Source organism: Garra rufa, chromosome 24, assembly GCF_049309525.1.
Source record: "Garra rufa chromosome 24, GarRuf1.0, whole genome shotgun sequence".
NCBI classification, from domain to species: Eukaryota; Metazoa; Chordata; class Actinopteri; order Cypriniformes; family Cyprinidae; genus Garra; species Garra rufa.
This window is the reverse complement of record NC_133384.1, coordinates 14690455-14702435: the sequence shown is the minus strand read 5'-3', so window position 1 is coordinate 14702435 and position 11981 is coordinate 14690455. Positions and strand designations below refer to the sequence as shown.

The window sequence follows — 11981 nt, the reverse complement described above, 5'->3', positions numbered from 1 at the left end:
AACTTAAATATCTCTGGAGCCCTACACTCACATCTGTTTTGATGAATGGAGCGACGTCACAAGGATCCAGCAAGCTTCCGCCACAATGTCCACACTCAACTTTATCAACATCTGCTGACACGAAGCAAACCGCGACGACACTCACGTGACCTCGGGGCTCACTAAATAAGCTTTAAAAACAAGACTCACTTCTACAAAACTTAAAAACAAGACTCGCTTCTACAAAACTCAGCTGTATTTTGCACCCGGCGTCGAGCAGGAAAGCGGCACGGAGCACAGGGAGTCCTTTAAGGAATCGGATACAGAAACCAATGCGCGCTTGCGTCAGCCGGCAGAAAGCGAACTGATTTGATAACCTCGCCATTCAATGTATTTGATTGTCTAAAACGACTGAGACGCATCAACCTAGAGCTTTCTGACTGAAATGCAACCGCTAACGTTAGTTTTCCCGCTTTGTCGTGTTTTATTGGAAACGTAAAGTACAATGTTAAACTTTTAAAATATGTTAATCGACTAAAAAGCTTGCCAGCACAAAGCTTTATTTATTATTGAAACACCTCGGACTGCTTTGCAGAGAAAAGAGCGTCCTTGTTAGTGTAGGATTTGAGCTGAGGGTGGGATCAGCTGGTGATAAGTTACACGTGTTACAGTGCAAGGGTCTTACTTTTACTCTAGTCTACCTCAAGAGCTGGACTATCACCCTCACCACACTGATATGAGAGGTGCACAGGACTGAAGAGGAAAGAGCCACCCCTCTCATATTGCTTTTATTCATATTTTAAGTCATAATTTCGGTTATTTACTGTACTCACTTGCACCAAAGATGTCCTGCATGTTGCTTGGAGTACTAAGGAGGTGAGTGTTTTTAAGAGATTTTTGAATGAAAATAATATGTAATTCTTATTTGTAGCCTATTATAACGTTGTTTGTATATTTAATATATCAAATTTAGTATCTGGTAGTAGCTTATAACAGCTAAACAGAGAATTAAAAGTCTAGGTTTATTATTTTATTACAGTCCTAGAGCATTCAGTATCACACCCCTGTCTTTCTTGGGTAAACATCCTTGTTGTATAGTTTCTTTTGAGAGTCAGTTTAAATAGACCTCAACTGTTCTGAAAATTCATTTGTCAACACCCTGTACAATTACAGTGTCACCTCCCTTGTTTTAGTGTGAGTGCTAAACTATAATAGTCTCTAGCAATGCAGAATGATCTATAGAAATACAGAGTAAATGATAAAACTCCAGAGTCTTGCAGTCTGGTATTGCCAAAGAGTGACATTTGCCACATATTACATCCCACTGTTACTGAAACTATTGTTATTGAGTGTGGCCCGACTCACGTACAGGAATGCAGCAACGTAAGTCAGGTAGAGATATGTTTAGAGACTACTGTGTGTGCTGAGTCTGAAAAACAGGTTATGGATGAGCAAATAACCATCACCTTTGACCACAAAGGAAAGTCACAACGAGTCATATGTCAAACCAGAATGTGGAATATTTAGAAATTCAAGATCAATAACAAAGCAAGAATAATTATGCTGAATTAAATATATTCAGGATATTGATCTCTATCTGCGCTGTCCATCTCTCCCCAGATTGAGCAATTGCATCAGCACAGGACTAGAAGTAAATATGCACAGTGTGAAGTCTCTATTAGCTCAACTTTACCCTGCAGTTGCATGATACCAGGAACTGATTGTTAATCTGACGTATATGTGTTTTGAGTTAAAAGTACTAACTTGTTTTACAGGTTAATTTTCAGCATGAAACGCCCTTGAGGTATAGGTTAAATGCATGTATGAGATATGGAGAAGCACTCTTTTTTTATTATTTCGCACATTTCTCAAATTGTTACGTGTGTTTTGTGTTCATGCATGAACAAAGTGTGCTTGAAGTGGCCATACCCAGTTTAACCAGACGTGGAGGGGAGGGGAGGGGAGTGAATGCCAAGGAGGCCATCTGATTGGTCGATTCATGTGGAGGGGTATTTAACTGCCTATGATGATTGATTGTTTAAAACTCAGCAGTTATTGATGAAAGTCTGGGATCATGGGGGTCAAAGTGGTCATAGACTTTTTCTTCTAGTGCTGTTCGTAAACATTTTATGGCTTTGGAAAACAATAGAGGGGAGTTATGGGTAGGGAGTGTGGCAATTGGGGTGGGGGTTTGTGCTAAGCACAATGAAAGTGTAAAGGAAAGGAACTCTTCTTGCTGTCCTTCAAATATTCTGTTAATTGTAGCCAGCAGGCCTCGCAGTCATGTGCCGTCTTGTTAATCGAATATGATGGTGCTTAGTTTGTGAACCCTGTTAAAGAATGACAAGATGGTCTCAAATGATTTTTGACCTATATGTTAGTTCAGAAAGCAGAGGATCGAATGGCAAGAACATTAGCATGAAACCTTTGTTCTGGTTTTGAACTTGTGTTTTTTTCTTTCTTTAGCTTTCTCCCTCATTCTTTCTGCTCTCATGTGAGAAATATCGACAGGGTATCTTCTTCTCCCTATCATTCTGCCTTTTTTTAAATTAAATTACTTATTTTTTACTTTGTCATGCATGTTATTGATAGTGCATTTTATCCATGAGTCATGACCTTGGCTTAATATTGTAAATTAAAAGCACAATAAATTACTTTTTTATTTTCAGACACTGATACAAATATTTTGCAGAAAAAAAGCACTAATTAAAATCTGAAACTTTGCAAACTTTTTTGAACTTGTACATAAAACAGAGTACTGGTGCATGTTGTAAAAGGAAATACTGTAGTTTTTCTATTTAAAAAGTTCAGTTTTTATTTAATGTGTTACTTGCCATTTCCTTCAGTGCAGTAGAGCATGTGTTGTCCACTTCATTCCAAAGGACAACACTAATTACTCTTGTAGCTTCTTCTTAATCACTTATCTTTCAGTTCCGGTCAAAGACCTGTGTTAAAGTACATTACGCAGTTATGATGCAATATTCATAACGACATACTGTCAGCTTAAATGGATGTTCATTCATCAATGTACTATAACATGTAATGGATTATAGAGATCCATCTACTTTATACGTTATCTACAGTCTTTAGCTTAGACTTTAAACTGAGTTGGCTTTAGATTATCCACTTGATTTTTAACCATAAGAGCGCTCATGTTTTTGTTAGAACGTGCAAAACTTTCAGTGTCATCAGCTTTCAGTTATTTTAGCTGCACAAAAACAGTCCTTTATTTTCCTTGACATTGCAAACTGTTATTTATCATATTATTTTAATTATAGTAATCATAAACATACTGGCTTGTAGTGCAAATACTTTTGCTGGACTTTTTAGCTCACAATTCTGACTTTTTTCTCAGAATTCCGTGATATGAAGTCAGAATTGTGAGATATAAACTGACAATTCTGACTTTTTTTTTCAAAATTGCGTGATATAAACTCAAAATTGCAATAACTAAAGTCAGAATTGCAAGATAATTGCAAAATATATATTTAGGATTTCAAGAATTGCGAGATAAAATTCTGACTTTTTTCCTCGCAAATGCTAGTTAATATCTCGCAATTCTGACTTCTTTTTTTTTAATTTAGAGTTTATAGCTTGCAATTCTGACTTTTTTTCACGGTATTCTGATTTTCGCTCAGAATTGTCAGATATAAAGTCCAGTTTTGAGGAAAAAAAGACATCTTGTCAAAATTGCTAGTTTATATCTTACAATTCTAACTTAATAAAAGCAGTTATGAGTAAAAAAAAGTCACAATTGTGAGAATCTCACAATTCTGAGTTTTTATCATGCAATTCTGAGAAAAAAAAGTCAGAATAGTGAGATAAAATGTTGCAATTACCTTTTTTCAGTTTTTTATTCAGCGGCAGAAACAGGCTTCTGTAAGTTATTTTCCTACAGCAGCTTAGAAGACTAGAACATTCATCTTGCTTACCCGAAACATCTCGCTTACTTTTTGCAATACAAGGTGGATTCCAATTCAGATTAGGACGTTTTGTGAGGACACACACAGTCTTTTCAATAAATGTTATACAATTATTGTTTGTAATAAGAGCCTAATTCAACAAACAAGCAGTTAATATTGAGTAACTTACATTTCAGACGTCTTTTTGCTTCTCCAATGTAAATAAGTCCAAACAAAGTTGTTGAGAATAACCATTGCGTGTCTCAGAGGAACACACAATAGCTGTGTTTTGTTCCTCTGTGAATGTATGTTTGAACAAATAGTTAGGATGAATAAGTCAGTCGTTTTTTTTTCCTGAATTAATCAGTGTTTTGAACCAACCTTGAATGATTCAAATGACTCATAAAGACAGTGGTTTCCCTGATAAAACACGTACATCACACGTTTGACGTCTGCGTTTACATCTGCAAGATGTATTTTTTTAGCGTGTTTGCTCAGTTGCAATACATCTTTTGAACATTTCCTATCGGATGTCAATTAGACGTATATTAGATGTCTTCAAGATGTTTATGATTTAGAATGTATTTAAAACGGATATCTGTCAAACGTTTGTACATAGCAGATGCTTTCAAGATCAAGAAATGTTTAACGGACATCTTGCAGACATATGTGTGTTATCTAGTGTATTGATGAATAATTTCCAACACTAATACACAGAATGAATGATACAAATGGTGAAAAGTCACAGTGTTGTCAGACTGTATGTCAACACACTAAATATTAATAATATACATTTTAGTTTGTATGGTCTGTGAATTTTTGTTACATTTTTACAGGCATAACTAACCCAGAATGCTCAAATGCTGATGCATGCCATTTACAGACCACATCTTTATGTTGTTGTACTAATATTTGTGTGTGTCCATGCAGGCGAAATGCCATCAATACAGCTTCAGTGGGTGTGCGGTCACTCACCTCCATCCCCTCTCTGCCCCCGGCGGTGGCTGAGTTTGTGTCAGGCGCAGCGGCTGAATGTAAACCTGCTAAAGTGCACGTGGTCACAGGCACGCCAGAGGAGACAGCGGACATCTTGGCCAACCTGGAGAAAGAGGGCATGGTGAAGAAACTCTCCAAATATGAAAACTGGCAAGTGCTGATTTTTCTGTAGTCTTACTATTAGTGTTTGAACAAATAATGATAATAATATGAATAATTTTACATTGTCTTAATCCTTATTTAAATTTCTACTAATTTCTGTGTGTAGCTGGCTGGCACGTACTGACCCTAAAGATGTGGCTCGTGTGGAGAGTAAGACTGTGATTGTTACTAAGGACCAAAGAGACACTGTTCCCATTCCCACCGGAGGTGCCAAGTCACAGCTGGGCAGCTGGATGAGTGAACAAGACTTTCAGAAAGCCAGAGAGGACCGTTTTCCTGGCTCCATGGCAGGTGTGTATTGCTCAAATCACCGAACAATAACCGAAACCTGTCAACTAGCACCTTAAACCACCAATGTAATATAAAAGTTGAAGAAAATATGTCTTAAATAAAAATCAAAATGGCCTTTTTTGAATGGTAAAATAATGATATTAAATAATAAATTTAAATATTTGTAATGTTATTAAATATTATCTATAATAATATAAATACATGATTAAACTTGAATATTAAAATATAAATATTAAATTATATTATACATATATCTAAATTTATTAAATATGAAAAAAAACTGTTATCAATGAATACATTTAATAATAATGACACCACTGAAATCCAGGTATCTGAATCAGCACTTTAAAATGCTGTATGAGCACTCGTCTACAATGTATGTCTGGATATATGCCTGGTTGTAATGCTCTTCTCCATTATTTGATCATCATTTGATGAATTACTGCTGCCATGATCAATAATAAATGTACACAAACCAGAGCTCTCTTAAATCATTTCAGTTTGCTGTGGCACCTGCCTTTCATGGACAGCAATAGCGCAATGTTAATTGCATTAAGCAAACAAAAATAATCTTTATAATTATAAACTGTGGTGGCCAAAGTGATCAGAACACTAGTATTTTCCCCATCCAAAAAATGGTTTTAAGTCAGTTCTTTCTATCTTTTGCAGTGGTGCAGTAGCAAATATTAATTTACATTTCCCAATGTTCATTTTTCCATTAATTGTAATAATCCAGTGAGATTTTTGTTTGCACAACGAGTCTAACAACAGCCAGTGCTCCACACAGAGATCTGATCTCATCATCATCCAGTTTGTCTGAAATGACATGAAGAAACAGAACAAACTGAGACAGACTAAATCCAGAAGAACTGTGGCAATGTCTCCCAAGATACTTCAAGAAACCTACCTGCAAAAGCTGCTGTAAACTCAAAAAAACAGAGGTTCATCGATAAAGAAAATCTTTTTATAACCTTATTTTTGACAGCATCCTCATTTTACAGCATTTTTTACACAAGTGCCTAAAACTTGTAACTGTACTGTAGCTTTGCAGGTAGGTTTCTTGAAGCTCCTTGGAGATGCTGCCACTGTTCTTCTGGATTTAGTCTGTCTCAGTTTGTTCTGTTTCTTCATGATGATGAGATCAGATCTCTGGCTGTTGTCAAACTTATTGTGCAAACAAAAATCTCAATGGATTATTACAATTAATGACAAAATGAATGTTTGGAAATGTAAACTGATATTTCCTGCTGACACACTACAGCAAAAGACAGAAATAACTAACTTAAAACCATTTTTTTAACTGGTGAAAATACTAGTGTTCTAATAATTTTGGCCACCACTGTATAACAATCCTGACTTGCATAGAAAGAAGGCTTGTTTGCATTAAAAAGAATAACTTCTCACAGAATCCTAAAATATTTCTTTATAACCCAAATTGTTAACCAGTCCACACACTCATGTAGAATTGTCTGAAACGCTGAGAAGAAATTTCTGGAATGCCCAAAACATCTCTTGAATATTTGTGTCTTTCTATCCCTCTATAGGACGCACTATGTACGTGATCCCCTTCAGCATGGGCCCTGTGAACTCTTCCCTCGCTAAGTTTGGTGTTCAGGTGACAGATTCTCCATATGTGGTGGCTAGCATGGGCATCATGACACGCATGGGGACACCTGTGCTGGAGAAACTAGCCGAAGGGGCGGAGTTTGTGCGCTGCCAGCACTCTTTGGGCAGACCGTTGCCACTCAAAGGTACATTAATGCTATATTTTTAAGTCAGATTAAAAGTAAATGTAACTTAAACAATTAAATGAAACTCTGAATTTCACCAGTTCCTTCAAATTACTACTGTTCAGAAGTTTGGGGTCAGAAAGTTTTGTTTTTTGAAAAAAAAAAAAAAAAAAAGTCTTATGCTCAACGAGGTTGCAAAAATAGATCTATTGTAAAACAATACTACAATTTTTTTTTTTTAATTCTAATTTCATATATTTTGAGGTGTAATTTATTCCTGTGATGACAAAGCTGAATTTCTCCAGTCTTCAGTGTCACATGATCCTTCAGAAATCATTTTGATAGTCTGATTTGGTGCTCAAGAAACATTTCTTATTATTAGCAATGTTGAAAACAGTTGTGCTGCTTAATTCAAACATAAAAAAACAGCATTTATTTGAAATAAAAGTCTTTCTAAGATTATACAGTTTTTATTGTCACTTCTGATTAATTTAGAGTGTCCTCCTCACTGAGTAAAAGTATTTATTCATTAATAAAATACTGCCCCCAGACTTTTAAATTGTAGTGTTTGTATTTTTATTTTCTTGTCAATATCTTACCTTTCTCTGTTGTTCCCGCACAGCTCCTCTGGTAAACAGCTGGCCTTGTAACCCAGAGAAGGTGTTGATCTCACATCTTCCCGACACCAGACAGATCCTGTCCTTCGGCAGCGGTTATGGTGGAAACTCGCTTCTGGGAAAGAAGTGCTTTGCACTTCGCATTGCCTCACGCATTGCCAAAGACGAAGGCTGGTTGGCTGAACACATGCTGGTATGGGGCAGAATTCCAGATTTTGCTAGCTTGTCCCCTATAAGACATTTCAGTTTAATGAGCAACCTTATATATTATGTATTAGCCATATCGATTAAGTAACACTGCATCATACTTATATACTACTTGTTTAGCTGCAGTCATCATCTGTAAATCATAATGTTAATAGCCCTGTTTTTTTTCTCCACCAGATTCTGGGAATCACAAATCCTCAGGGTGTAAAACGGTACATTGCAGCAGCGTTCCCGAGCGCTTGTGGGAAAACTAACCTGGCCATGATGAAACCATCACTGCCAGGCTGGAAGGTTGAGTGTGTGGGTGATGACATCGCCTGGATGAAATTTGACAGTCAAGGTGAGAAATATGACTTGTCCTAGACAGCATATGCATCTGTTGACACAGCATGACAAGTGTGGGTTTATTGGCAGCCAGGAAATGACACCATATCTTTTATTTTAGCATTTTTATTGGCCAGCAAAGTGAACTAATTAAAAAAGAAGTATGTACATAGCTCTCAGTCATCAAAACACCCAGTTGCTGAGAAACCGCTTTGCTGTATAGTTTACATTGATTATGATACTGATGTATGTGATTGGAAATGGGTGTTTTTAACAGAGATTATGTGTTTTTTGACCAGGTAAACTCAGAGCTATTAATCCAGAGAATGGTTTCTTTGGAGTTGCCCCCGGGACATCCCAAAAGACAAACCCTCATGCCATGACAACCATCTCCAGGAACACAGTGTTCACTAACGTGGGAGAGACCAGCGATGGGGGAGTTTGGTGGGAGGGTCTGGAACCGCCTGCACCTGGAATCAAACTCACAGATTGGCATGGAAAATCCTGGAAGTATGGTAAGAGCATTGTTTGGTAAACACAGTTTTAAATAAATATAAAAATGTAATATAATATAAAACATTTACATTAACATTTATTATTAGTAGTAGTAATACTGGTAGTATATGGACAGCATCTGTGGCATGGTGTTATAAAGGTGTTGGTTTATCTCTTTTTTGTTTTTTTTTTCAGGTGATTCTTCACTGTGTGCTCACCCGAACTCCAGGTTTTGTGCCCCAGCTGGCCAGTGTCCCATCATAGACCCACTCTGGGAAAGTGATGAGGGCGTACCCATTGATGCAATTGTATTTGGTGGCAGAAGACCAGAAGGTAGATGTTGTCACTGAAGTGCTTTGAAACATACAGCATTGTTTTATGTGTTGACACAACTTTAACTGAAACAGGAAGACATATCAAGCAGTCCCACCCCCTTTTTTTTTTTTTTTAAATAGCCAGTAGCGTTTTGTTTATATCAGAGCTTGGGCCAGAGCCATTGAGCTTGGTAAAGCCACATTTGACAGGTATGACAGCCACAATCTCATCCATATTGCTATAAAATATAGCATTTTGTGTAAAATTCAAATACGTTCAAATATGATACGTTTTGTGGTTTGCTTTGACTTGCACATATCATCCGCTCTATGCTATCATGTATCTGGACTGGAGCAGACTGTTGTGCTCTGCGGTGGTTCGCTCGAAACCACTTCACTCACCCCAGTGGAAAGTATATATACACTGTCTGAATTGTTCCCCATCCCCTTTACAGTGCACTATGTGCTGTTCACCATACAAAAAATACAAATTCTGGATTTCAGGTGCAGCTTTGGTGGTGTCATTAGAGACGATGATCCATATTGACAGAATTTAGAGACTGCAAATTTCGATCTTATTTCTTCTAAATGCAAATTTTGTCATTGCTTTGGAGCACACTAGCTTATAGATACCCTTAAGGCTAACATATTCAAACTAAAAGCCAAAAAAGTGTTACATTTTGATTTCATGGGGACTTTTTGGCTTGTTTACAACTACCAATTGTTTACAATTTACTAAAACCATGAAATAACATTTTATTCCGTGAAATAAAATAAACATTAGGTAAAAAATGACAAAAACACAGTGTTTTAAATATATTTAAACACAAAAAAGTTATTTTTAAATACAATTTTAACAATATTGATTGTGATTTATGAGATTTGTTCCAATGTTTCTTTGTAAAAGGCAAAAAGTTGATCATACTGATTTTAAACTTTACGATTCATTCGTCTAAATATTAAACTAAACACTATCATAACGTCTTAGTTGATCATTTAGTATACATTATTTTTTGACAAAATATCCATGTTTTGGTTATGACTGCACATTTACTGTAGTGATAGTAATGTTTTTGTAGCAACCACATCACATTACAGAATGTTACTCCACTAAAACATACTAAAATAATAAAAAATTGCATAATTATATTAAAATTTAGTCCCCCCCCCCCCCCCCCAGATAAGGGATTATGTGTTCCCTTTTGTCACTACCAAAACAATGATGACATGTTTCGGTCATGACTGTTTCAGTAGTGACAATTTTAAATGCTTTTGAACCTAGCTCAAAGATCCTGATTAGCACGTGGTTCTCTAGCACAGTTCTGAACAGTCGAACACATATAAAAAATGAATAAAGGATGAGGAGAATTTCCAAAATACTAATTATTTCTAATATTTTTAAATATTTTTGTGGGTTTCAACAGATAATAAACGGATCTTAGTAAATATTTAAGATTTGAGTACTTATGCTTTTTAAATGTGTTTTTTTTTTTTTGGTTGTGGGACAGCAGTTTGCACCAGTTCTGTAAAATGGCTCATATGTGTTATACATTATATCTCAAAATGTACCTGTCTTTTCCCAGGTGTGCCTTTGGTGTATGAGTCATTTAACTGGCGCCATGGTGTGTTCGTGGGTGCAGCCATGAGATCCGAATCCACAGCTGCTGCTGAACACAAAGGTACAAAATTTCATTTCTCCATATAATAAATGGTACACAAAAGTGTACACAGTTTAAGCACTTAGTCACAGGCTAAACAAAACACTTATACTGACTTAAAAAAAAATTTCTAATATTATATGGTTCATTTTCTTCAGGTAAAGTAATCATGCATGACCCCTTCGCCATGCGCCCTTTCTTTGGCTACAACTTTGGCGACTACCTGGCCCATTGGTTGAGTATGGAGACGCGAAAGGGCCCGACCCAACTCCCCAAGATCTTCCATGTCAACTGGTTCCGGAAAGATAAGAAGACCGGCTCTTTCCTGTGGCCAGGGTTTGGAGAGAACGCCCGCGTCCTCGAGTGGATCTTCAAGCGATGCGGCCGTACCGGTGAAGATGAGGCTGCCACCAAAAGCATCGTGGGATGGATTCCACAAAACGGTGCCATAAACACAGAAGGCCTGGGTGGGAATATCGATATGGGTGCCCTCTTTGACATTCCCAAACCCTTCTGGCAGAAGGAAACACAGGAGCTTCGGACCTACTTCACCCAGCAGGTTGGAGCTGATCTACCTGCACAAGTGGAAGGAGAGCTGAAGGCGCTGGAGGAGAGAGTGAGAGATTGAACAGACGCTACATTACATTGATGTTGACTAGATGTGAAGGTTGAGGTGGAGGTAACTGTTTTAATATGACTGTTGCACTGCAGTGGATGCTGCACCTGAGAAACACAAAACCAAAAAGTTCACTAGATGCCACCAGTGGTATCAAAACCTAGGTGCCTTATTTTATAGTACAGCAGAAGCTAAAAACTCTATTAAATGTTTACAAGCTATGTCCCAAAATGCCTTTAAGATTATTTTTTTCTGTTCAAACAAGACCACATCATGAATTTAAACCACCATTTTTACTCTTACTGGTTACCTAATGAAAGCTGAATTTCTATTTTCCAAAGATTTTGTCTTTTATCAGTGGATTATGATTAACACTATTCAGGTTGAAAGAGCCGGACCAAAGATTACTGACAAGTCTCAGTCACTGAATGTGTGCATGTTTTTACATGAGCTGACTGAATAAAAACGCTAAACCAAACTTTGTTACTTGTCACTTGGTTTTCTTACATGACATCAGTGCAATAAACTGTGATTCATTAACATATTTAAACAAAGATTATATTGATACCGCAAGTGTTGTACTTCAAAACACAATATGCATCTCATATTTAGAGTATACATTGTGTTTGGAACAGGACATTGACATACAAGAATTAATGTCAATTTAAATGAATTTGTTTATTAATTAAG

At 36.7% G+C, this 11981-nt stretch overlaps 1 protein-coding gene across 1 annotated transcript; it reads left to right on the top strand.

Annotated features, from left to right (window-relative positions):
• The first annotated feature begins 157 nt into the window (after nt 1-157).
• On the top strand, nt 158-11769 carry pck2 (phosphoenolpyruvate carboxykinase 2 (mitochondrial)). The gene is made up of 10 exons (XM_073830714.1): nt 158-855; nt 4812-5027; nt 5146-5330; nt 6875-7081; nt 7683-7870; nt 8062-8224; nt 8508-8723; nt 8899-9036; nt 10601-10696; nt 10834-11769. The coding sequence occupies exons 1-10, from the start codon at nt 824-826 to the stop codon at nt 11301-11303; spliced, it is 1911 nt and encodes a 636-aa protein (XP_073686815.1). The 5' UTR covers nt 158-823; the 3' UTR covers nt 11304-11769.
• Nucleotides 11770-11981: the final 212 nt, after the last annotated feature.